We start from the raw sequence: 25,321 nt of genomic DNA, 5'->3' as shown, positions 1-25,321 counted from the left end.
TCCCACGGCTCTGGCTCCATCCCAGGGTGTCCTGCTGTCCCCAGCTCCCCGTGTCCCCACCACATTCCAGCTGGGGTCAGGTGCCACCAGGGCTGAGGGCAGCCTGGGGACAAGAAGGCTCAGGAGGGACCCCAGCAGGACCGCAGGAGGCAGCCAGGTGAGGTTGGGTCCTGTTTCCTGAGGTTTAGGGTGGATATTGGGAAAATTCCTTCCTGGAAGGGGCTGAGCAGCCCTGGCGCAGCTGCCCCAGGCAGGGCTGGAGTCCCCATCCCTGGGGGGGATTTGACAGATGTGTGGATGTGGCACTTGGGGACATGGTCTGGGGTGGCCTTGGCAGTGCCATGAGCAGTGCTGGACCCGCTGGGCTCAGTGACTTTTCCATCCAACCCAGCCATTCCATGATTCCTTGGTGCCCAGTCCATCCTGGCAGCTCCTGACACCCTTCTTGGCAGCTCCAGCCCTGGCCAATATTTCTGTCTGCACATTCTCCCTCGGGAAACATTCCCTGCTCTTCCTTTGCTGCTCCCAGGCCTCTCTTGTTTGAGAGTTTTAAGAGCAGCTTTTAAGGGTTTTAAGGTGGCACCAGCAAAAGGAGGTTTGAAATAAAAGCAAAAGCACAACGAGGTTTGTGGGCAAAGCTCACTCAGTGGTTAAAGCACACAGAGACAAAAATCTAACACTGGTCAACCTAAAGCTAAAATCACCCTGATCTGACTCAGCCCAGATCTAAAGGGTGAAGGATCTCAGGGGAACATCCCAGAAGTCACACCCCAAACAGAGAGCTGAGGAGCTGGCAGCGGGCAGGGGCAGGTGCTGCATGCACAGGAGGGCACAGGGGACGCACAGGGACAGGGACAGGGTCACACCTGTGAGAAATGCCCTGGGAGCTTGGGAAGGGCACAGGGAAGAGCATGGGGGATGCACAGGGACAGGGTCACACCTGTGAGAAATGCCCTGGGAACTCAGGAAGGGCACAGGGAAGGGCTCAGGGGATTCACAGGGGCAGAGACAGGGTCACACCTGTGAGAAATGCCCCAACAGCTCAGGGAAGGGCTTGGGGAAGGGTCGGTGCCTCTGCTCCTCTGCAGGGCTGAGCCCCGAGGGCCGGGGGAGCAGCCCAGGCTCTGAGCACAGCGAAGTTTGGACCCCCTCCCAGGGAATGCCAGGCACAGCCCAGGGGCAGGAGAGCTCCAAGGCTCCCAGGAAGTGCTTGCAGGTCACAGGAGAGAGAGAGGGTGGACTTTGGCCATGGTCGTTTTCCGTCCTGGGTGCAATTCGGGCCAAGAGCCCGAAGTCTGGAAGTTCAAGTCTGGAGAAAATGTTCCACTTGGGTTGTTCTTCAGGCAAGAAAAATGAGTTCCCAAGGCCGTTTGTTAAAGGAGGAGCTCGTTATCCATGCAGCAGGAATTCCTGGGAGCAGACTGTGCTCCTGATAAGCTCGGGAGGAGCTTGGCACAGGTGCTGCTCCTTTGGGGTCTGATGGCATTTCTGAGCTCACAGAGCACTGGGGGAGGTGCAGCACCCCAGATCCATCTCCCACCTGTCTGTTCCCAGGGCTCCACATCCCGGGGTTCCACATCCCACTGCTCTGTTCCTGGGGGTCCAGCTCAAGCCTTTCCTCTCCCGGGGCTGCCCAGCTCCCTGTGCGTCCCCTGTCCCTCTCCCAGAGCTCCCTCTCTGTCCCTGTCCCTCTCTGTCCCTGATTCCAGAGCCGGGGCTGCCTGGTTTGCTGGCTCCGGGCCGCCCCTGACGGAGCAGAGCTGCCCTGGCAGTTTCTCCTCTCTGCTGCCCTCCGGATTCCACCCTGCGGTTTGTTTATTTCTGGAAACCCCTCCCCAGCACCTGTCGTGCTGCTGCTGTGCCTGTCCCACCCCCGAGGCCATGTGAGTGTCACACACAGGATCCCCGGGGCTGGCCCTGTGTCCTGCTGGCCCCGGGGCTGCCCTGGCTGTCCCCGTGTCCCACAGCCCCAGGGCTGTCCTGGCTGTCCCCGTGTCCCACAGCCCCAGGCCTGTCCTGGCTGTCCCCGTGTCCCACAGCCCCAGGGCTGTCCTGGCTGTCCCTGTGTCCCACAGCCCCAGGCCTGTCCTGGCTGTCCCCGTGTCCCACAGCCCTGGGGCTGTCCTGGCTGTCCCCATGTCCTGCTGTCCCCGGGGCTGCCCTGGCTGTTCCTGTGTCCCACAGCCCCAGGCCTGTCCTGGCTGTCCCTGTGTCCCACTGGCCTCAGGGCTGTCCTGGCTGTCCCCATGTCCCACTGGCCTCAGGGCTGTCCTGGCTGTCCCTGTGTCCCACAGCCCTGGGGCTGTCCTGGCTGTCCCCATGTCCTGCTGTCCCCAGGGCTGCCCTGGCTGTCCCCGTGTCCCACAGCCCCAGGCTGTCCTGGCTGTCCCCATGTCCTGCTGTCCCCGGGGCTGTCCTGGCTGTCCCCGTGTCCTGCTGTCCCCGGGGCTGTCCTGGCTGTCCCTGTGTCCCACAGCCCTGGGGCTGCCCTGGCTGTCCCTGTGTCCCACTGGCCCCAGGGCTGTCCTGGCTGTCCCCGTGTCCTGCTGTCCCCAGGGCTGTCCTGGCTGTCCCTGTGTCCCACTGGCCCCAGGGCTGCCTCCTGCCCTGGCTGGCCCTGTGCCCACGGTGCCAGGGCAGGCACTGGGGGTGCAGCCAGGGACAGGAGCAGCTGCTGGGCCAGTGACGTTGCCAGAGGCCAAGTCTGGAGTCCAAGAGCCCTTGGGGTGCTCCCTGCGGGGTGTTGGTTCTGGGTTGGGAGGAGGGCAGGCACTGAGCCCTTCCCACCATGAGACATTCCCACCCAGATCACTCTGCCAGCTCTGGGCCACAGCACAGAGGGGATGGGGAGCTGCTGAAGCGAGTCCAGAGGAGGCCATGGAGATGCTTTGAGGGGTGAAGCCCCTCTGCTGTGGAGACAGCTGGGGGTGTTCAACCTGGAGAAGGATCCATGAAAACACCAAAGCCCCTTCCACTGGCTAGAGGAGCTCCAGGAGAGCTGGGGACAGACAAGGGCATGGAGGGACAGGGCAAGGGAGAATGGCTCCCAAGTGCCACAGGATAGCGTCAGATGGGATATTGGGAAGGAATCCATCCCTGTAGCGGTGGTGATGCCCTGGCACAGGTGACCCAGAGAAGCTGTGGCTGCCCCATCCCTGGCCGTGTCCAAGGCCAGGTTGGGCAGTGCCTGGAGCAGCCTGGCCCAGGGGAAGATGCCCCTGCCCATGGCAGGGCTGGCACCGGACGGGCTTTAAGGTCGCTCCATCCCAAACCATTGCAGAGCCCCCGGGGCCGGGATGGGGCGGGGCGGGCGCTGGGCAGCGCCAGCAGCTCGTGCTGCCGCCTGCTGTTGGCACCCGGAACTGCAGCTGGGGGCCGCACATGCGCAGTGCCGCTGATTTCCCGTGCTCGCTGCTGCCCTCCGGTGGACAATTCCTGAACTGCAACTCCAGGAGATGAACGGGTAAAGAGGGAAAAACCCTGATTCGAAAAAAAAAAAAAAATTCCTGAGCGAAACATCAGGAGTTTTTTCATAAACAAATGGGCGGTGCTGCCTCTGTATCCATTTCTCTATTTTATTTTTCATCCTTCTTCATTTTGCTTGTTTTTCTTTTTTTCCTCCCAATGTTTTCTGTAGTGTTACCTCAAATCAGGAAGTTTGGAACTGGCCTCAAGCTGATTATTCATCCTTTTTAAATTGCTCTGAACAGCCCCGCCAGATCTCTCAACCCTTCCTGGTGCTCCAAACCCTTCCCCAGCTCCATCCCTTCCCTGGCCATGCTCCAACCCTTCCAGGTTCTTTGTGAGAGTTGCAGTGAATGAGAAAAAAGGGAGGAACATTTCTCCAGCACCTCTTTGAAGATCAAGGTTTGGAAAATAAACCTTTAAGTTGCCTCTATTAAAAACTCCAAGAACTGCTTTATTTTAGGAAATGAGGCGTCCTGCAGGAAAGGCGTTAAAGGAACTGTAGCAGATACATCAGGTGAGCCAGCAGCAAATTTTGATAAAATTTTGATACGTCAGGCAAGCAAGGATCAAATTTCTGATAAACATTTGATACGCCAGGCAAGCAAGGATCAAGTTTTTGATACATGTTTTATACTCCAGGTGAGCAAGCAGCAATTTATTGCTACATCAGGCGAGGCAGCCAAGGAACGTCAGCAGGTGGCCGTGGCATTGCCATTCCCAAACCCCTCTGTTGGGAATTGCCCAAGCAGCCCCAGGCGCTGCCCAATCTCTGCTGTCCATGCTGTCCTTTGCTGTCTTGGCTGCTCCAGTCCCCCCATGCTGGTCCTGATGCCCTGGCATTGCTCCCTCGCTGGGCAGCTCTCGGAGGGGCTTACCCCGGATGGGCGCCTTGTTACAGTGACCATGGTGGCCACAGTGGCAATAATGGCCACAGTGACCACAAGGGTAACAATGGCCACAGTGGTTACAGGGGAAAAAGTGACCATAGTGGCCATAATGGCCTCGGTAGCCTTGGTGCCCTCATTTCCCTGGGGGTCTTGGTGGCCTTCATGCTCATGGTGACCACAGTGGCCCCCAGGACCACCGTGACCTTGGTGGCCTCATGGCTCAGAGGGTTCCAATGGCCACTGCCATGGCCACGGTGGCCAGGAGAAGCCCCCCAAGGTGGGGGAATTTCCTGGGGAGGCTCCCACCTATGGAGACAAAGAGAGGGGTCAGGAGGGCCATGGGGAGAGGGACAGGGGTGATGGGGGGTCCTGGGAGTGTGGGATGTCAGAGGGCGCCATAATGAGGCCCCTTTCCCCTGTGCCCAACCATGGGTGGCCTTGTCCTCCCCACCCCTGTGGGTGTCCCCAGCACTGGATGTCCCTGTCCCCCTCACCTGGCACTGGGTGTCCCCATCCCCTGTGCCCGGCAGTGGCTGTCCCTGTCCTTGTCCCCAGCTCTGGGTGTCCTGCCTCCCCCCACAGTGGGTGTCCCTGTCCCCTCTGGGCCATGGGTGTCCCCAGCACTGTGGGTCCTTGTCCCCAGCCCTCACTGAGTGTCCCCATCCCCCCGGTTGTTCCCATGATGTCACCTCGCAGCCACTCGCAGTTGTAGTTGCTGAAGTTCCCGGTGGAGCGAAGCTCAATCTGCACCTTCTTCCCTTCCCTGGTGACTTTGGTGACCTCAAAGGTCTCGAAGGGTGGGATCAACACCTCCTTCTCGCTTGGATTGAAGGAGAATTTCTGGATGTCTGCTCCATGGCACGTGTGCACCTCAAACATCGTGACGTTCCCATAACCCTGGGCCACCGTTTTGTCCAGGGACGACGAAGCGAATTGACCAAAGCGGACTTTATCACCAGCTGTCACATTGAACTGGATTGTCCTCACCCCACGGAACACATCTGGACACTCATCAGGGCGTCTCAGCTTCTGGAGGGCCTGGGTCAGCAGGAAATGCAGCGTTTTGAAGCGGAAGTTCTCCCGGTATTCCTGGCGGGAGCGCCCGGCCTGGCGCACGGCCGGGTTGAGCTGCTTGTGCACGTCCGGCATCGTGTAGGCCATGAGGGCGATGGCCTGGGCTGGGGACAGAGGGGATGAAGAGGAGCCCCGCTTCCGCCACTCGGCCGTGGCCTTCACCCAGGCCTGGGAAAACTCCTTGTTCTCCTGGAACTCGGAAGCATTGAGGGCCGGCAAGGCCTCAGTCATGGCAGGGCCACAGTTGAGGTACTGGTCATCAAAGGAGTTCTGGGCCATGTCCAGGGGCACCACCTTGATGGCCGCAGTGGCCACGGTCATTGCCAGCAGTGCCAGGGTCTGAGCCAGGGGGGCCATGGAGAAGAGAGGCCACAGGGACCGGTGTGGGACACTGGGGGACACAGAGGGGACACAGAGGGGACACAGAGGGGACACAGAGGACAGACTGTGTGACACAGGGTGGACACTGGGGGACACCAGGGGATGCTGAGGGGACACTGATGGGCACCAGGGGACACTGATGGGACACAGGGGACGCTGAGGGACACGGGGAATATGGCAAGGCCTCCTTGGTGAGGGGCTGGAAAGAGAGAGTTGGGTCAGCCCAGGGAGGGGAGGCAGCCCTGGCCAGGAGACCCCAGGATGTTTCTCCTGGGACCCTGATCCCAAATCCTGGGATCACTCCTGGTGGCCCTGGTGTCCACCAGTCCCCCCAGGGACCCCAGTCCCACTCCCACAGTTTTGAGTCATTCCCCTGGGGTCCCCTCAGCCCCCCCAGGACCCCAACCCAAATCTGGGGTCACTCCCTGACACCCTGTGTGTCCCTCTCAGCCCACCCCCAGACCCCAATCCCACTCCCAGTCTGGTGTCCCCTTTTGGAGTTGTTGGAAATGAAACACCCCAGGACCCCAACCCAAATGCAGGGATCACCCCCTGCCCCCTGCAGTGTCCTCCAGCCCTCCCATGGCCCAGTCACACCCCCAGTTCCCCCCTGCTGCACCCCAGGACTCAGTGAACCCCAGTCCCATGTCCCCCAGTGTCCCCCAGCTTCTGCCAGGATTCCAACCCCACATCACTTTCACCCCCAGGGTCCCCCCAGTATCCCCCAGCGCCCCAGTCCCGATGCCAAGGTCCCCTCTCTCTCCCATCCATGTGTCCCCAGAGTCCCCCCAGCCCCTGATACCAAAATCAGCTGGAGTGAACTCCCTGATGGAAGTGCAGGTATCAGAAAGCCGGAATTCTTTATCAGCTCAGACTCACAGAGGATCTCTCCTGGTCCTGCAGCTCAGGGGGACTTTGCCACTTCTATCCACTGTAATTATAAATATTTATTAAAATGGGCTTCTTAGCTAATACAAAACCAGCACTTTTCCTGTAAATAAGTGCCATGGCTCCGCCTCTCTCTTCTTTTATTTTTCTGGAGAATTCCTAGGAAGTCAGCTGGCGGTCATTTTCACTAATTGCCCCCATATTCCAGATGACATCGCCCGAAATTCCGATTTGGCAGGCGCTGCTCCTTCTGTATTACAGAACTTGTCAAAAACCCCTCTGGAGTTCCCCTTCATCTCTTTCTCCACTGCTTTGAGCCATGTTTATTGTGCTCTGTTAATACTTTTACATCCTTTTATCATTTTTGCCTCTGCCCAGCAACTTCACCATGTGGGGAAAAGCCACACTGTGAAAAGCCAAGTGTTGAAAAAGTAGTCTTGAAATGTGATTCCAATAAAGGCACAGAGTTTCCACAGCCATATCCCTGTGGGGATTCTCTCTCAAGGTTTTGGAGGGTGCAGCCTCCTTTTATCCCAAACTCAGGGCTGCAAGTTGCCTTCTCCCTTTCCCCACTGGCTGAGGTATAGGAAGGTGCAGCAGTTTCCCAAAGCACCTACCCCACATCCCCCTTGAAGCTGTCATTTTCTCCCAAAGTTCAGAAGTTCAGGCTGTCTGGGTTATGGAATTGACTTTTTGAGGACCCATTTCTCTTATTACCCAAAAGTTCAGGACTTCAAACTTTCTGGTTAAACCGCCAGGGTTCTGTGACAAATTTCATGTTTTCTCATGCACAGATGTCAAGAACCATTTTGAAGACACTGGCAACAATTTCTCCTGAAGACCCCTAAACCTCTGAGTCATTTTTCAAAGACATCAGGACCCATCTTTCCTATAAAATCCTTCCCTGTGACAGTGGTGATGCCCTGGCACAGGTGACCCAGAGAAGCTGTGGCTGCCCCATCCCTGGCCGTGTCCAAGCCCAGACTGGGCAGTGCCTGGAGCAGCCTGGCCCAGGGGAAGATGTCCCTGCCCATGGCAGGGCTGGCACCGGACGGGCTTTAAGGTCGCTCCATCCCAAACCATTGCAGAGCCCCCGGGGCCGGGATGGGGCGGGGCGGGCGCTGGGCAGCGCCAGCAGCTCGTGCTGCCGCCTGCTGTTGGCAGCCGGAACTGCAGCTGGGAGCGGCGCATGCGCAGTGACGCTGATTTCCCACGCTCGCTGCTGCCTCCGGTGGACAATTCCTGAACCTCAACTGCCAGAATCCCCAAATCCCAGAACGGGTCAGGCTGGAAGGACCCAGAGTGGGCACCTGGCCCAAACTCCCAGCTCAGGCAGCGTCATCCCTGAGACCAGGATTGAGTCCAGAGCAGCCCAGGACTGGACACGGCACTGGGCAGAGCTGGACACAGCACTCCTGATGTGCCTCCCTGGGAAGGACAGAGGGGCACAAACACTCCATGACCTCCTCACCCCATTCTTCCTGATGCCCTCTGGATCCCTCCTGGCCCCAGGACACACTTACAGCTCCCCTGGTCACATACCAGCATCCCCAGGCCCTTCTCCAGAGCTGCTCCAGCAGGACCCCACCAGCCAGGATGGGCACTGGGGACTGTCCCTCCCCAGGGACAGGACCTGCCCTTGCCCTCTTGAACTTCCCAAATCCCAGCCTATAATATCCTCCTGAAATTCCAGATGAGGCAGGATGCTCTGCCTGGAATGTGCCCCAGGGACAATGGCCAATTTGTGGCCACCAGGGCTGCATTGAGAAGGGTCTGCTGCTGATTTTTGCTGTTAATTTTGGCTGAATTGAGCCAAAATTAGCCCAAATACCCAACCCCAAACTGACAAGTGTCATGGTTTGACACTGGCACAATGCCAGTGCTCCCATGAGAATACTCTCTCCCTCGTTTCTGCTGTGAGATTTGACCAGGAATAAGCAAAGCAGGCTCCCACTTAGGGAAAAAAAAATTATTAACTCAACTACGAGGGAAAGGAAAAAAAAAGAAACACACAAGGAAAATGAAAACTTCACAAATACATCTCCTCCTCCTCCTCACCAAATTCCCAATACAATACATCCCCCAAATCATCGACTCTCAGTCCTTCAGAATACTCAATCCTCAGTTCATCAAGAGGACAAGGAGTCCTTCTTGTGCCAATGGTGACTCTTCCTTTCATGTCCAGTGCTCTCACCACTGAACACAGACCAGAGCTGCTTCTAGGGTCGACTTTTAAGGATGCTTCGTCCCACTGCAAAAAGGCACAGTCTCAACTTTGGGACATCTGTCCCCCCCATATTTTTTCACCCCCTGGGGCCGAGGGGTACCCACACTGAACTCTCTTGATTCTGTGGCCATTGCCTCCCCCTAGAATGCAGTCTCTGTGTCACAAGGAACATGGTTCTGTCCATGGCTGTACAAAAAGAGTCCAGCAAAAGCCACTCCATCATCTCTTCCCACTAAAATTCTTCTCTATTCTTCCAACATCTCTCACTCGCCCAGACCTCTCTCACACTTGCCCATTTCCTTCTTCATCTTCCACTCTATCTCTGTTCTAGGAAAGGGCAATGTTCTGTAAAGTTCTCATTCTCCATAAAGGGGTTAAAAGCTCCTACAAGTGGCCAGTGCACCCCCCCCCTTCTTCTCCGTCCCAGCCCTGCTGCCGGCACAGGCCCATGTTTATCAAGTCTCAAGGTTACAGTCCCGGGCACTGTCTCTCTCTCTCTCTCTCTCTCTCTCTCTCTCTCTCTCTCTCTGTGTCTCTCAGGGGGGGCTGCCCGATGGCTCCCGGTGTCTCTCTCTCTCTTCCACCCTTCCACCCCGGGGCTCAGGCCTACCTCTCCCGGCCACATGGCTTTCCCCTCCCCCTGCCCAGCCAGCAGCTGGGCCGGGGGAGAGACCCGAACTCTTTCCCGCCGGAAACCCAAGAGGACCCTCCCAGGGGAGAGCTCTGCTTTTAACCCCGTGTTCTCAGAGACGGATCCAATGTCCCAATGGCCACATTAGGTGCCAATATTAAAACCTGAGCACCAATTGGCCTGACCACAGCATCCCAGAAAACATATTTCCTGTCAAACTACCACAACAAGTGAGGGTGGATCACTAGTGGTGGGTCAGCCTGTCCATCGCCTGACCATGGGAATGTCCAGTCCCCTCTCAGACAGAGATTCCTCTCCCCTGTTCCTGCTGGGAATGGAATATGCATGAGGTTCCCTTTCGAGAAGGGGATGCTCCCAGGGTTCCTTCTTGATGCTGAGAGAAAGAGGCATTCCCAGGAGTGTTGGTGTGGGGAATGACATGGAGCCCCACTTAAGAATGGTCAATTTTTGCTGGCTTAGTCAGAATTATTTAATGCAATTGTTTTGATTAATAGATTTGCTTTGCACAATGGCCTTGTTGTGCACAGTGGCCACAGTGGCTGTGGTAGCCTTGTGGCCGAGGGAGTCTTGGTGATCAAGGTGGTCATAGTGGCCTTGGTGGTTATAGTGACCATGGTGGCCAGAGTGGCTGTGGAGGCCGCCATGACCACAGTGACAGTGGTGGTCCCAATATCCTCATGGTGGCAATATTTGCCAAGGTGGTCATTGTGGCAATGGAGGCATTGGTAGCCTGGATGGCCTCGTTTCTCTGGGGGTCCTGGAGGTCTTGGTGATCATGGAGGCATGGTTGCCACAGTGACCACAGCCACCTTGGTGACATGTGTGGCCTTGTGGATCAGATGATCCCAGTGGGCACTGCCAGGGCTGCGGTGGCCAGGATAAGTCATCCGAGGTGGAAGGTGTCCCTGAGGATGCCGCTTCCCCCTGGGGGACAAAGAGGGGTGTCAGAGGGTCCTGGGGGAAGTGCAGGTTTTGGGATGGCCAGTGTGTGAGGAAGGAGGGGGCATGGGTGGGTATAGGGGGCCAGGGAGTTCAGGGGTGTCAGGGTGGTCTTAGGGGTGATAGGGGTCAGGGGGACTCAGGGTGTGCCATAAGGGTCAGTGGGGCTTACAGAGGTTCAGGAACTGTTATGGGAGGGCTCTTGGGGGGAGTCCCGGCCCACCCGCATCCATCACACATGGACTGTCCTCACACCACTGCCTCTGGTGCGGTGGAAGAGTGTCAGAATGGAGAGGTCCCTGTCCTTCCCTATCTGCTCCCAGATGTGCAGGTCCCCATTCCTGTGCCCTGTCATGGGTGTTCCTGTCCCTGTGCCCACAATGGGTGTGCTCAGGCTTGGTGTCCTCAGCATGGAGTGTCCTTGTTCCCCCCCCCACAGTAGTTCTCCCTGTCCCCCATCCCCAGTGAGTGTCGTTGTCCCCTGTGTCTGATCCCATGGGTTTCTCTGTGGCTACAGTGGGTGTCCCCATGCCCCCAGGCTGTTCCCTGCGGAATCACCTCACAGCAACTCACAGTGGTAATAGTTGAAGTTCTTGCTGGAGTGGAGCTGGATGCATGTCCTGTCCCTGTACTGGGTGACTTTGCTGACCTCAAAGGTCTCAAAGGGTGGGATCAACACCCCCTACTGCTGGATTTTCAGAGAAGAAGTGGATGTCCACACTGTGGCACGTGTGCACCTCGAACACCGTCTCCTTCCCAAAGCACTGGCCGCTTGGTTTGCTCAGCCACATTGATGTGAATTCACCGAACCAGACGGTGTTGCCACGCTGTCTGTCGAACCGGACCCCACACACCCACTGGAACAGGCCAAGACACTGCCCTTTCAGAGGGTCCCTCAGCATGGCCGGGGCATTGGTCAGCAGGAAATGCAGTGTTTTGAAGTGGAAGTTTTCCTGGTATTCCTGGTGGGAATGCCCAGCCACATGCATGGCCTCATTGAACAGGAAGTACAGGCCATCCACTGCCTATGCCATGATGGCGGTGGCCTTGTCTGGGGACTGAAGGGTCACAGGGGGCCCCCAGCTCAGCCACGTGGCCAGAGCCTTTGCCCAGATCTGGGTAAACACACGCTTCTGCTAGAACTCACAGCAGTTGAGGGCCGGAAGTGTCGCACTGCCGGCAGGCCTGCAGCCCCGGTACTGGTCATCAAAGGAGTCCTTGGCCATGTCCAGGGTCACCAACTCGTTGGCCATGATAGCCACGGCCATTGCCAGCAGCGCCAAGATGTGAGCCAGGACGGCCATGGCAGGGAGAGGCCACAGGGACCGGTGTGGACACTGGAGGACACAGAGGGGACACAGAGGGGACACAGAGGAGACACGGGGAGGGTTCATCAGTGAGGGACTGGGCAGGGGAGTGGGGTCAGCCCAGGGGGAAGGGAGGCACTCCTGGCCAGCAGAGCCCTGGGAATGTCTGGGCTCCCTCATCCCAAATCCTGGGGTTACTTATCCCTCCCCAGCATCTCCCAGCCCTATAGACCCCAATCCCACAGTACCATGGCCCCCAGAAGCCCAATCCTACTCCCATCACTACAAGTCCCTTCAGCCCCAGCAGAATCCTGACCCAAATCCTGGGGTCACACCCTGAGCCCCCCCCATTGTCCCCCTCAGTCCATCCCCATACCCCAATCACACTTCCAGTCTCCAATTTCTTTGCTGTCACCCCAGGATCTCCACACAAATCCAGGCATCATCCTCTGCCCCCACGGAGTCTCCCAGCTCCCTCATGACCCCAATCCCTGTCCTGTGATTCCCCCAGTGTCCCTCCAGCAGTGCAATCGCAATCCCAGTCCTGTGTTTACCCTTCTGATGTCCCCCCAGTGCTCCCCAGGAACTCAATCCTGCTCCCAATTCTCTGCAAGCCTCTTGTGACCCCAGGCCCCTCTGGGACTTCACCCAAATTCCTAAAGCCACTCCCTCACGGGCCCCAGTGTCCCCCAGGTCTCTCTCCCAGACCCAAGTCACAGCTCCAGTCCCATTACCCGTTTCATGTCACCCCAGGACCCCAACCCAAATCTAGGGGTCACCCCCTGCCCCCACAATGTCCCCTTGGAGCCCTCCATGCCCCACTCTGCAATCTCAGGCCCATCTTCCCTCTCGAGTCTCCATTGTCCAGCACCCCCTGATACGAAAATCAGGCGGAGTGAACTCCCTGATGGAACTGGAGGTATCAGAAGGCCAAAATTCTTTATCAGCTCAGACGCAGAGCAGATCTCTTCTGGTCCTGCAAGTCAGGGAGGGACTTTACCACAGTGTCTTTATCCATTGTAATTATAAATATTCCTTACAATGGGCTTCTTACCTAATATAAAACTAGCATTTTTCCCATTAATAATTTGTATGGCTCTGCCTCTTTTAGGAAATAATTTTTATTGTCCTGGAGTGTCATAAAAATGGGCTGTCAGGGTGTGATTTTCACTGAGTGCCCCAATATCCCAGATGACCTCACCCTGAACTTTTGCTTTCTCTGCTCCTCCTGTGCTACAGAATTTGCCCAAAACCCCTCACAGGAGTTCCCTTTATCTGTAACTTCACTGGCTCCAGCCACCGTTACCCTGCTGTGTCCACACTTTTACATCCTTCTATTGTTTCTTGCTCACTCATCTTGAAGCTCTCTCCTGTACCATTAAGGGATCGGAAACTTTCTATTTTCTGTCTTATTTCTCACCTCCCAGGACCCCAGTCCCACTCCTCAGCAACTGTGTTCCTCATCCAAGAGGCCAGGAAATCCAGTTTGGAACCAAGCTTTATCATATATACTCTGCTTGCCATAGACTCAAGGGGATGTGGAACAAAGGGAGGAGCTCGCAGGGTAACAAAGAGCTCTGGAATTGGCAGCGGCAAAAAGAACAAACATAGGAACTCACTTGGCATCTGCTTTGAGCATTGCTCATGCCCATGGAGCCATATGCAAAGAAACAAGTCAATTAACTGCACAGGGATCACCAATTAAATAGAAACAAGAATTATTGTCCCTCCTTGATTCCACCCAGCTGCCCAAAGAAGTGGCCGTACCACAATCCAGGGCACACCAGCTTGGGGATTGGCAAATCCCTGTGGGAAATACACTTGCAATAAAGCTGCATGAGAGATTTCACAACAAAGCATCCTGGTGTTAATTCCTGAGAATGGAATTTCACCCACAGAGAGGAGGCCTGGATAGAGTTGGGCAGATTGAAAATTGGCTGCTTATCTAAAAGCCCACAATAAAGAGGGTGGCTGGGTGGGTGAGAGGTAACTCCCAATAACCAGGTCAGGCCCTCCCCAACTGATGCTGCAATTTGTAAAGGAGAAAAGCACCAGCAAAGCTCTGGGGAATTCATGCCATGGGGATGCCTCTGTGCTCTCAGATCCTCAGTGCCTGTAGGACAAAACTGTCAGGCCTGTTACAGAGCAATGCCTGATGTGTTTTCAAAAGAACCCTTTGAATTCAAAGTCATCACCTCCAGGCATCACTGAAAGAGGAAACACTCCCAATGATAACTGGCAAATGGCTTTTCTGAGCTACCATGCCAACATAGGCTCAGGTATCTCCTGGTGTTGGTGGATCCCCTCTTGGGGGTCCAGAACTTCTCCTGCCACACCAACAAGGCCAGGGAAGTCACCCAGGCACTCCTCCAAGAGATCATCCCCAGGTGCCTACGGGGATGGCATCTGATAGGGGACCCCAGCTGGTATCTGAGGGGTGACAGCAACTCAGTGAGCAGTGGGGAGTGGGACTGGATGGCATTGCGGGGACAGTGGGATGGTGGTATTTTGGTCATGGGGGATGAGCAATAAGAGAGAGAATAGAAAGTTTCAGATCCCTGGATGGTGCTGGATAGGGCTTAAAGAAGAACTAGCAAAAAACCAAAAAAAGGATGTAAAAGTGAGGACACAGCAGATCAAAGGTTGCTGCAACCTGTGGTGTGACAAATAAAGGGAAGCCAGTGAGGGCTTTTTGTCGAGTTCTGTAACACAGAGGGAGCAGTGTCTGCCCAAAACAAAAGTTCAGGCTGAGGTCATCTGGGATATTGGGGGCACTCAGTGAAAACCACATCCTGACACCCCAGTTTTATGACAGTCCAGGACAATAAAAATAATTTCCTAAAAGAGGCAGAGCGTTACAAATTATTTACGGGAAAAATGCTGTTTCTGTATTAGATAAGGAACACATTTTCATGAATGTTTATAAATATGATGGATAAATGTCACATTGCAAAGCCCCCCCTGAGCTGCAGGACCAGGAGAGATCTGCTGTGAGTCCGAGCTGATCAAGAATTCCGGCTTTCTGATACCTCCAGTTCCATCAGGGAGTTTCACTCCAGCCAATTTCAGTATCAGGGGCTGGGTACCCTTGTGGGGGAACATGGGACAGTGGGATTGGGGTCTGGGGGGTACTGGGGGTGTCACAGAACAGGGACTGGGGTGCTGGGGTGGTCTGGGGGCCAGCGATGGGAGACACAGGACCATGGGAGTGGCAGTGGGGTGATGGGGGACGCTTGGGGGGCCCATGGGACTGGATCGGGGTCCAGGGGTCACTGGGGAGGTCATGGGACTGAGAGTGGGATTGGGGTAAGGGGGGGAGGCCACAGGGACAGTGGGACCCATTGGGGACCCCAAACCTTGGGCCAGGGTCCTGGGGGACATGGGGCCACTGGGAGGGGTACAAGGGATTGGGAGAGGGATTGGGGAAATGGAAACACCGGGAAACACCGGGAGGGGGGGACACAGATCTGTGGGAGTGGGATTGAGAGTCTGGGGGTCACACGGGTTACTGGGGAGGGGGGGGTCAGGAAATGACCCCAGGATTTGAGTCAGGGTCCTGAGGGTGGCTGACAAGACACCTTGAGGGGGGATATAGGACTGCGGGAGTGGAATTAGGAGTCATGGGGTCTGGGGAAGACTGGGGCACCCAGGAGTGACTCCAGGATTTGGGATCAGGTTCCAGGACATGTCCAGGGGTCTCCTGGCCAGGGCTGCCCCCACTCTCCCTGGGCTGAATACACTCTCCCTCCCCAGCCCCTCCCCAAGGAAGCCTCCCCATGTCCTACCATGTTCTCAGCATTCCCTTTGGCCCATCAGTGTCCCCTCAGCATCCCCTGGTGTCCCCCTGTATCCTCCCTGTGTTTCTCAGTCTTTCCTCTATGTCCCATCTATGTCCCGCAGTGTCCCACACTGGCCATTGTGGACTCTCGTCCCCATGGCCCCCTTGGCTCAGACCCTGGCACTGCTGGCAATGACCGTGGCCACCACGGCCGTCATGGTGGTGCCCCTGGACACGGCCCAGAACTCCTTTGATGACCGGTACCTCAACTGTAGGGATAAAATGACTGAGAAGTTGCCAGAAGTCAAGCACTCTGATTTCCTCAAGAATGACAAGTTTGACAAGGTCTGGACAAATGCCACAGCCAAGTGTCAGAAACGTGGCTCCTATTCATCCACTCTGACCAAAGACCAGGCCATCGCCCTCATGGTCTACAAAATGGAGGACGTGTATAGTGACTTGAGTGAAGCCGTGCGCGAGGCTGGATGCTCCCGCCAGGAGTACTGATACAAGTTCTGCTTCAAAACGCTGCATTTCCTGCTGACCAACATCCTCCAGAAGCTGAGAAGCACTAATGAGCATCCGAACAGGTTCTGTGGGGTGAGGACAGTCCAGTTCAATGTGACAGCTGGTGATAAAGTCCGCTTTGGTCAATTCACTTCGTCGTCACTGGACAAAACGGTGGCCCAGGGTTATGGGAACGTCACGATGTTTGAGGTGCACACGTGCCACGGAGCAGACATCCAGAAATTCTCCTTCAATCCAAGCGAGAAGGAGGTGCTGATCCCACCCTTCGAGACCTTTGAGGTCACCAAAGTCACCAGGGAAGGGAAGAAGGTGCAGATTGAGCTTCGCTCCACCGGGAACTTCAGCAACTACAACTGCGAGTGGCTGCGAGGTGACATCATGGGAACAACCGGGGGGATGGGGACACTCAGTGAGGGCTGGGGACAAGGACCCACAGTGCTGGGGACACCCATGGCCCAGAGAGGACAGGGACACCCACTGTGGGGGGGAGGCAGGACACCCAGAGCTGGGGACAAGGACAGGGACAGCCACTGCCGGGCACAGGGGATGGGGACACCCAGTGCCAGGTGAGGGGGACAGGGACATCCAGTGCTGGGGACACCCACAGGGGTGGGGAGGACAAGGTCACCCATGGTTGGGCATAGGGGAAAGGGACCTCATTATGGCGCCCTCTGACATCCCACACTCCCAGGACCCCCCATCACCTCTGTCCCTCTCCCCATGGTCCCCCTGACCCCTCTCTTTGTCCCCACAGGTGGGAGTCTCCCCAGGAATTCCCCCCACCTTGGGGGGCTTCTCCTGGCCACTGTGGCTATGGCAGTGGTCACCGGAACCCTTTGAGCCACACAGCCACCAAGGTCACGGTGGTCTTGGAGGCCACTGTTGTCATCATGGTCACAAAGGCCACCGGGAGTCCCAGAGAAATGAGGGCACCAAGGCTACCGAGGCCACTATGGTCACTGTGGTCACTGTGGTCACTGTGGCCATTATTACCAGTGTGGCCACCACAGTCACAGTAACAAGGCGTCCATCCAGGAGAAGCCCCTCCGAGAGCTGCCCAGCGAGGGAGCAATGCCAGGGCATCAGGACCAGCATGGGGGGACTGGAGCAGGCAGGACAGCACAGACGGCAGAGGTTGGGCAGCGCCTGGGGCCACTTGGTCACTTCCCAATAGAGCGGTTTGGGACTGGCAATGTCACGGCCACCTGCTAACGCTCCTTGGCTGCCTCACCTCCTGTATCAATAAATTGCTGCTTGCTCACCTGGGGTATAAAAATGTATCAAAAAGTTGATCCTTGCTCACCTAGTGTATCAAATGTTTTTCAGGAATTTGATCACTGCTTTCCTAGCATATCAAAATTTTACCAAAATTTGCTGCTGGCTCACCTGATGCATCCACTAAAGGTCCTTAAACATCTCTCCTGCAGGGTGCCTCATTGCCTAAATAAAGGAAATACTGGAGTTTTCCTTAGAGGAAACTTAAAGCTTTATTTTTCAAACCTTGATCTTCAAAGAGGCCCTGGACAAATGTTCCTACCTATTTCCTCATTCACTGCAGCCTCTCACACAGGCACTGAAGGGGCTGGAGCATGTCCAGGGAAGGAATGGAGCTGTGGAATAGTCTGGAGTACCAGGAAGGCCTGAGAGAGCTGTCAGGGGCTGTTCAGTGCAAATTAAAAAGGATGGATAATCAGTTTGGGGCCAGTTCCAAAGTTACGGATTTGAGGTAATATAACAGAAGCAGCATTGGATGGAAAAAAAGAATAAGAAATAGAATGAAGAAGAATGAAATATAAAATAGAGAAATGGGAACAGAGGAAGCACCACACATTTATTTATGGGTGTTTTGCTCAGGAAACTCCTTTTTCTTTCAAATCAGGGATTTTCCCTCTTTACCCGCTCATCTCCTGGAGTTGCAGTTCGGGAATCGTCCACCGTAGGGCAGCAGCAAGAGCGGGAAATCCGCGTCGCTGCGCATGCGCCGCCCCCAGCTGCAGTTCTGGGTGCCAACAGCAGGCGGCAGCACGAGCTGCTGGCGCTGCCCAGCGCCCGCCCCGCCCCATCCCGGCCCCGGGGGCTCTGCAATGGTTTGGGCTGGAGCGACCTTAAAGCCCGTCCGGTGCCAGCCCTGCCATGGGCAGGGACATCTTCCCCTGGGCCAGGCTGCTCCAGGTACTGCTCAGTCTGGCCTTGGACACGGCCAGGGATGGGGCAGCCACAGCTGTGTTATCGATGAGTAATGTGATGATTGTCTCTCACAATTAAGGGATGAATATTGTGTGTATGTTAAGAAAATTTTTGTTGATGTGTGGTTATGTTATTGTAGTTTCTTGTTTGGGCAGTCTCTGTTCTTCCCATAGTCCCCACCTCTCATATTGTTGCCGCCAGACGGCCCGGGTTGTCAGGGTTGTCAGGGACATGTGGAGGGAGGGCGTGTGCCTGTGCCCCTTGCTTAGGACAGCTGGGAATGGGAGAATCTGTTGCTGGGGAGGCGTGGCATGACAATACCTCACCTCCAGTCAGACTGCAGGAAGGTGTCCACCAATGGAAATCAAGGAAGAGTCAACTGGCTGACTTTGGGAGGGTCCAGGCATTTATAAGGAAAATGTTTGAATATGTATGACTTCTTAGGAATATGTATTTGGTCGATGCAACCCCCAGGGGTACAAAAGGCAGAGCGACCATCTTGTGGCAGTTGGTCACACTCCCAGTGCTGTCCCTTTTTCCGTATTCATTCCCTTTGTTGTGTTGTTGAGGTTTAACAAACCTTTAAAAATTAAAGTGAGCAGTTCTTTCTCACAGTCACCATAGTCCCCTTTATCATCAAGGCCACCATGACCCCCAGAAAAATGAGATCCTCAAGGCGCCATGGCCACCCCTGCCATTTTCCCTGGAGGAAAAGAGAAAAAAAGTTAAACAAAATGGAAGACAAATCAAATCTCTTGGCTTTTTTGCAAATATTAAGACAAATGCTACATGTATATGTTAAAATAACTTTGATTTATTTCTGCTATTATTTCTGCAAAATCTTAGACATAGTAGTAGTGGTAGCTGATATTGTCACCAGTGAACTGTCTGTTTGGTTGAGTGCACATTTCATGAGAACCCTGCTGTTGAAATGCCAACTATCAGAATCTGCCATCTGAAGAAAGTATGGACCAAGGCCCAGGCTGGAAGTGATAAAGAGAAGGAGCCAAAACCACAGCCAAGAAGCAGGCATGCTCTAAAAAGGTAGACCCAAGGAGGGGCCATGTAAAATAGTTCCTGGAATATGTTACTAGTTTATGTAAAACTATGGATATGCATAACAGTCTCTGAATATGCAACGGGCTGATGTAATGGAAAAGGTATTTAAGGGGTTTCCCTGATGGTGACAGTGTGCTCTTGGCTGAGTGCTGAGACACACCCAGCCATAATCTTTGCTTTACTGTCTTAGTCTCCTATTCTCCTTTATTAAACATTTAAATTTTTCACATCTCACAAGCAGAGGCTCACCCCACAGCAGAAGAAGCAGCTCTGGGCTGGGCTGTGGCAGCAGCAGTGAATTCCCTTCCCCAAGCAGTAGCTCCAAATGTCCCTCTCCAAAGCTGAGAGAGAGGGAGACAGAGAGAGAGAGAGAGACCCAGCAGCTGCCCCAGCTGCATCATTCACCTGGCCAATTCTCACGGTATCTCCGCCCCTCAGAGAGAGAGACTCCCAGGTAAGAGAAATGCAACCTGATGCCCTCCTTCCCTGAGCTTGGCCACTTCTTTTACTTTTCCTAAGGACCCAGTCATTAGTGTTTCCTAGCAAATTATGGGAAAAATTCTGTAAGTAAAAAGGAACAAAAAAAGAGAGACCTGTGAGAAATGAGGGCTCATTTTAAAATGTTAAAGTTTTATTAAACCAAAACAACACAACAAAGGGACTGAATAAGGAAAAAGAGGCAACACTGGGAGCATGGCCAACTGTCAGAGGCTCAGCTACAAAATGGCGGCTCTGCCTTTTATATCCCTGGTGTTGCATCAGGAAAATACAAATTTGTAAGCTGTCATAAATACTCAAAAACATTCCATATAAATGCCTGGCCCCTCCCAAAATCTACCAGTTTACTCTTCCTTGATGTCCATTGGTGAAGACCTTTAGGCAGTCTGACTGGAGGTGAGGTCTTTTCATGCCACGCCTCCCCAGCAAAAGGCTTGGCCCTTTCCCAACTGCCCAATGCAAGGACCACAGGTACACACCCTCCCTCCACATGACCCTGACAACCCTGACAGGCTGGGCCATCTGGTGACAGCAATACAGAGGGGGAGAAAGGAGACTGTGGGGAGAACAGAGGGTGCCCAAACAGCAAACTACAATAACATAACCATATATCAACAACACTTCTCTTAACATACACACAATATTCATCCCTTAATTGTGAGACAATCATCACTTTACCCATCTATAACAAAGATGTGGCTGCCTCATCCTGGAAGGGTCAAGGTTGGGCGGAGCAGGGTCTGGAGCAGCCTGGCCCAGGGGAAGATGCCCCTGCCCATGGCAGGGCTGGCACCGGACAGGCTTTAAGGTCGCTCCATCCCAAACCATTGCAGAGCCCCCGGGGCCGGGATGGGGCGGGGCGGGCGCTGGGCAGCGCCAGCAGCTCGTGCTGCCGCCTGCTGTTGGCACCCGGAACTGCAGCTGGGGGCGGCGCATGCGCAGTGACGCTGATTTCCCGCGCTCGCTCCTGCCCTACAGTGGACAATTCCCAAACCACAACTGCCAGAATCCCCAAATGCCAGCATGGGTCAGGCTAGAAGGACCCAGAGTGGGCACCAGGCCCAACCTCCCAACTCAGGCAGCATCATCCCTGAGCACAGGATTGGGTCCAGCGCAGCCCAGATCTGGATACGGCACTGGAGACCGTGCTGGACACAGCACAGCACAGACCTGGACGTAGCTTTTCTGATGTGTCTCCCTGGGCAGGCCAGAGGGGCACAATCACTCCCTGACCTCCTGGCTCTGCTCCTCCTGATGCCCTCTGGATCTGCCCTCACCCAAGAGCCACCCGACCAGCTCCACTGGTCACCCATCAGTAACCCCATGTCCTTCTCCAGAGCTGCTTATGCATGTCCCCCCAGCCTCCTCTGGTACTTGGGACTGTCCCTCCCCAGGGACAGGACCTGCCCTTGCCCTCTTGAACTTCCCAAATCCCAGCCTATAATGTCCTCCTGAAATTCCAGATGAGGCAGGATGCTCTGCCTGGAATGTGGCCCCAGGGACAATGGCCAATTTGTGGCCACCAGGGCTGCATTGAGAAGGGTCTGCTGCTGATTTTGGTGCTGAATTGAGCCAAAATTAGCCCAAATACCCAACCCCAAATTGACAAGTGAGGGTGGACCACCAGTGGTGGGTCAGGCCATCCATCGCCTGACCATGGGAATGTCCAGTCCCCTCTCAGACAGAGATTCCTCTCCCCTCTTCCTGCTGGGAACAAAATGTTCAAGAGGCTCCCTTTCGAGAAGGGGATGCTCCCCAGTGTTCCTCCTTGATGCTGAGAGAAAGACACGTTCCCAGGAGTGTTGGTGTGGGGAATGACATGGAGCCCCGCTTAAGAATGGCCATTTTTTTGCTGGCTTAGTCAGAATTATTTAATGCAATTGTTTTGATTATTATTTAATAGATTTGCTTTGCACAATGGCCTTGTTGTGCACAGTGGCCACAGTGGCTGTGGTAGCCTTGTGGCTCAGGAATCGATGCGATGGGCACTGGTCTGCAGCCTCAGATCCTCAGTGCCTGTAGGAAAAAACTGTCAGGTCTGTTACAGAGCATTCAAAAGAATCCTTTGAATTCAAAACCATCACCTCCAGGCATCATTGAAAGTCGTAGCACTCCTGGGGATTACTGGCAAATGGCTTTTCTGAGCTACCACACCATCATAGGCTCAGGTATCTCCTGGTGTTGGTGGATCCCTTTTTTGGGAGTCCGGAACTTCTCCTGCCACACCAGTACAGCCAGGGAAGTCACCCAGGCACTCCCCCAAGAGATCATCCCCAGGCTCAAGGTGCCTGCAGGGATGGCATCTGATAGGGGACCCCAGTTGGTATCTGAGGTGTGGCAACAACTCAGTGAGCAGTGGGGAGTGGGACTGGGGGGAACTGGGGGAACATGGGACTGTGGGATTGGGGTTTTGGGGGGTGTGCAATAAGAGAGAGAACAGAAAGTTTGAGTTGTTTTGAAGGTATTGGATAGGGCTTAAAAAAGAACGAGCAAAAAACAATAAAAGGATGTAGAACTGTAGGCACAGCAGAGAAAAGGTGGGTGGAACCTATGGAGAAAGAGATAAAGAGAACTCCTCTGAGGGGTTTTTGGCAATTTCTGTAACACAGAAGGAGCAGTGTCTGCCAAAAGTGAAAGTTCAAGCTGAGGTCTTCTGGGATATTGGGGCACTCAGTAAAAACCACATTGAGAAAACTCATTTTTAGAACTCTCTAGGACCATAAAAGGATTTCCAGAAAGAGGTTGAACCATGCAAATTATTAATAGGAAATGTGAAGTTTCTGTACTAGGTGAGGGACACAGTGTAATGAATATTCATAATTGTAGTGGATAAAGACCCTGTGGCAAAGTCCCCCTGAGCTGCAGGACCAGGAGAGATCTGCTGTGAGTCTGAGCTGATAAAGAATTCCGGCTTTCTGATACCTCCAGTTCCATCAGGGAGTTTCACTCCGGCTGATTTTGGTATCGGGACTGGGGGGACTCCAGGGGGACTCTTGGGGGGACATGGGACTGGGGGATTGGGATTGTGGTGCTGGGGGGACACTGGGGGAGTCACAGGTCTGGGATTGGGGTCATGGGGGGCTCTGGGGGAAAATGAGGGGGGACACGGGATGGTGAGAGTGGATTGGGGTCATGGGGAGGCTGGCAGACTCTTTGGGGGCAGAGGGTGATGCCAGAATTTGGGTTGAGGTCTTGGGGTGATACTGAAGAAATTGGGGAAGGGGAGTGGGATTGGGGTATGGGGATGGGCTGAGGAGGACACAGGGGGGTTCAAGGAGTGACCCCAGGATTTGGGTTGGGATCCTGCAGGGGCTGAGGGGACCTGTAGTCATGGGAGTAGGATTGGGCTTCTGGGGGGCCAGGAGGACACGGTACTGTGGGACTGGGGTTCCTGGGGCTGGGGGACATTGGGGAGGGATAAGTAACCCCAGGATTCGGGATGAGGGAGCCCAGACATGCCCAGGGCTCTGCTGGCCAGGAGTGCCTCCCTTCCCCCTGGGCTGACCCCACTCCCCGGCCCAGTCCCTCACTGATGAACCCTCCCCGTGTCTCCTCTGTGTCCCCTCTGTGTCCTCCAGTGTCCACACCGGTCCCTGTGGCCTCTCCCTGCCATGGCCCCCCTGGCTCAGACCCTGGCACTGCTGGCAATGGCCGTGGCCACCACAGCTGTCGATGTGATCCCCCTGGACATGGCCCAGGACTCCTTTGATGACCAGTACCAGGGCTGCGGCCCTGCCATGAAGGCAGCATTGCCGGCCCTCAACAGCTCCGAGTTTGAGCAGAACAAGGAGTTTGCTGAGGTTTGGGTAAAGGCTGCAGCTGAGTGGCAGAGTCGGGGCCCCCCTGTGTCCCCTCTGTCCCCAGACCAGGCCACCGCCATCATGGCCTTCTTAATGACTGACCCCAGAAAATTCAATGATGCCCTGCGCGTGGTCGGGCATTCCCGACAGGAATACCGAGACAACTTCCACTTCAAAACGCTGCATTTCCTGCTGACCGATGCCCTGGCCACGCTGAGGGACGCTCAGAAAGGGCAGTGTCAGGCCATGTTCCTGAAGGGGTGTGACATCCAGTACAAGGCACAGCATGGCGACACCGTCCGGTTTGGTATATTCATGCCAGCGTTCCCGAGCAAACAAATTGGCGAGTGCCCCAGTGGCACAATGCTCGAGGTGCGCACGTGCCATGGCGTGGAAATCCAGTCTTTCACCGAACATCCGGAATCTAAACTCATGCTGATCCCACCCTTTGAGACCTTCAAGGTCACCCAATACGCCCAGGAAGGGGACAAGACACAGATCCAGCTCCAGTCCACCGGGACCCACAGCAAATACAACTGCGAGTGGCTGCGAGGTAACAACACAGGGGACAGCCAGGGGGGATGGCGACAGCCATGATAAGGCACAGGGGACAATGACACTCACTGGGGATGGGGGACAAGGACACCCACAGTGTGTGGAGGGACAAGGATACCCTGGGCTGGGGACACCAAGTCTGGGGACACCCATTGTGGGCACAGGGACAGCAACACCTGTGACAGAAAATATGGATGGGGACCCCCACTTCTGGGAGGGAACAGGGACAGGAATACCCGTGCCAGGGGACAAGGGAGAGGGAGAGAAACAGGGACGCCCCAGGGTACCAACGTAACCAGGTCTCTGATAAAGGCAGTGTTGTGGGGATGGGTCCTGTGTACAGAACACGGGTGGGCCAGGATCCCCCATGGCACTCCCTGAAACCCTGTAACCCCCTGAAACCCCCCATGGCAATCCCTGACTCCCCTTGACCTCTGTCACCCCTAAGCTAACAATGACTCCCCTGACCTCCCTGGCCCCCGTACCCCCCTGTGTTCCCCCCTGACACCCTGTCACCTGTCACTTCATGGCCCTCATCTTGCCTGTCACCCCTAACAATCCATTATGGCCATCCCCGACCCCCTCTCTCCCCTAATCGTTCCCCTGATGCCCCACTTTGTCCCCCAGGTGGGAGCATCCCCAGGGCAACCTTCCAACTTGGAGGACTCCTCTTGACCACCGCAGCCCTGGCAGTGGCCACCAGGATCCTCTGAGCCATGAAGACACCAAGGCACCAAGGTCACTGTGGTCACTGCGGCAGCTGTGGCCACCACGATCACCAAGACTCCCTCAGCCACAAGGATACCACAGCCACCCTGGCCAGTGTGGCCACCAAGGCCATTGTGCAAATTCTATTAAAAAATTCAATCAAAACAATTCCATTAATAAATCTGAAAAAGCATGCAAAAAGTGACCATTCTTAAGCAGGGCTCAATGTTATTCCCCACACCAACACCCCTGGGAATTTCTCTTTCTCTCAGCTTCAAGGAGGATTGTGGAGCATCCCCTTCCCGAGGCAGGAACCTCACACACATTTCATTCCCCGTTGGAATAGGGGAGGGGAATGTCTTTCTAAGAGGGGACTGGACATTCT

General features: G+C 55.2%; 2 protein-coding genes and 1 pseudogene across 2 annotated transcripts; 2 read left to right on the top strand and 1 right to left on the bottom strand.

Moving 5' to 3' along the window:
• Window positions 1-4,575: 4,575 nt before the first annotated feature.
• LOC118700095 (NAD(P)(+)--arginine ADP-ribosyltransferase 2-like) lies at window positions 4,576-5,786 on the bottom strand. Its single transcript, XM_036404440.1, has 2 exons — window positions 5,045-5,786; window positions 4,576-4,661 (listed from the first exon to the last, which is right to left on the bottom strand). Exons 1-2 carry the CDS (start codon window positions 5,784-5,786, stop codon window positions 4,576-4,578), a joined length of 828 nt encoding a protein of 275 aa, XP_036260333.1.
• A 9,971-nt stretch (window positions 5,787-15,757) lies between these two features.
• On the top strand, window positions 15,758-16,969 carry LOC118700077 (NAD(P)(+)--arginine ADP-ribosyltransferase 2-like; annotated as a pseudogene).
• Window positions 16,970-23,484: 6,515 nt separating this feature from the next.
• Window positions 23,485-24,941, top strand: LOC118700076 (erythroblast NAD(P)(+)--arginine ADP-ribosyltransferase-like). The gene is made up of 2 exons (XM_036404407.1): window positions 23,485-24,226; window positions 24,856-24,941. Exons 1-2 carry the CDS (start codon window positions 23,485-23,487, stop codon window positions 24,939-24,941), a joined length of 828 nt encoding a protein of 275 aa, XP_036260300.1.
• The last annotated feature ends 380 nt before the right edge of the window (window positions 24,942-25,321 follow it).

This window comes from Molothrus ater, chromosome 1, assembly GCF_012460135.2.
Source record: "Molothrus ater isolate BHLD 08-10-18 breed brown headed cowbird chromosome 1, BPBGC_Mater_1.1, whole genome shotgun sequence".
Classification (NCBI taxonomy): Eukaryota; Metazoa; Chordata; class Aves; order Passeriformes; family Icteridae; genus Molothrus; species Molothrus ater.
The sequence above is the reverse complement of the archived record's forward strand: the minus strand, read 5'-3'. Positions and strand labels throughout refer to the sequence as shown.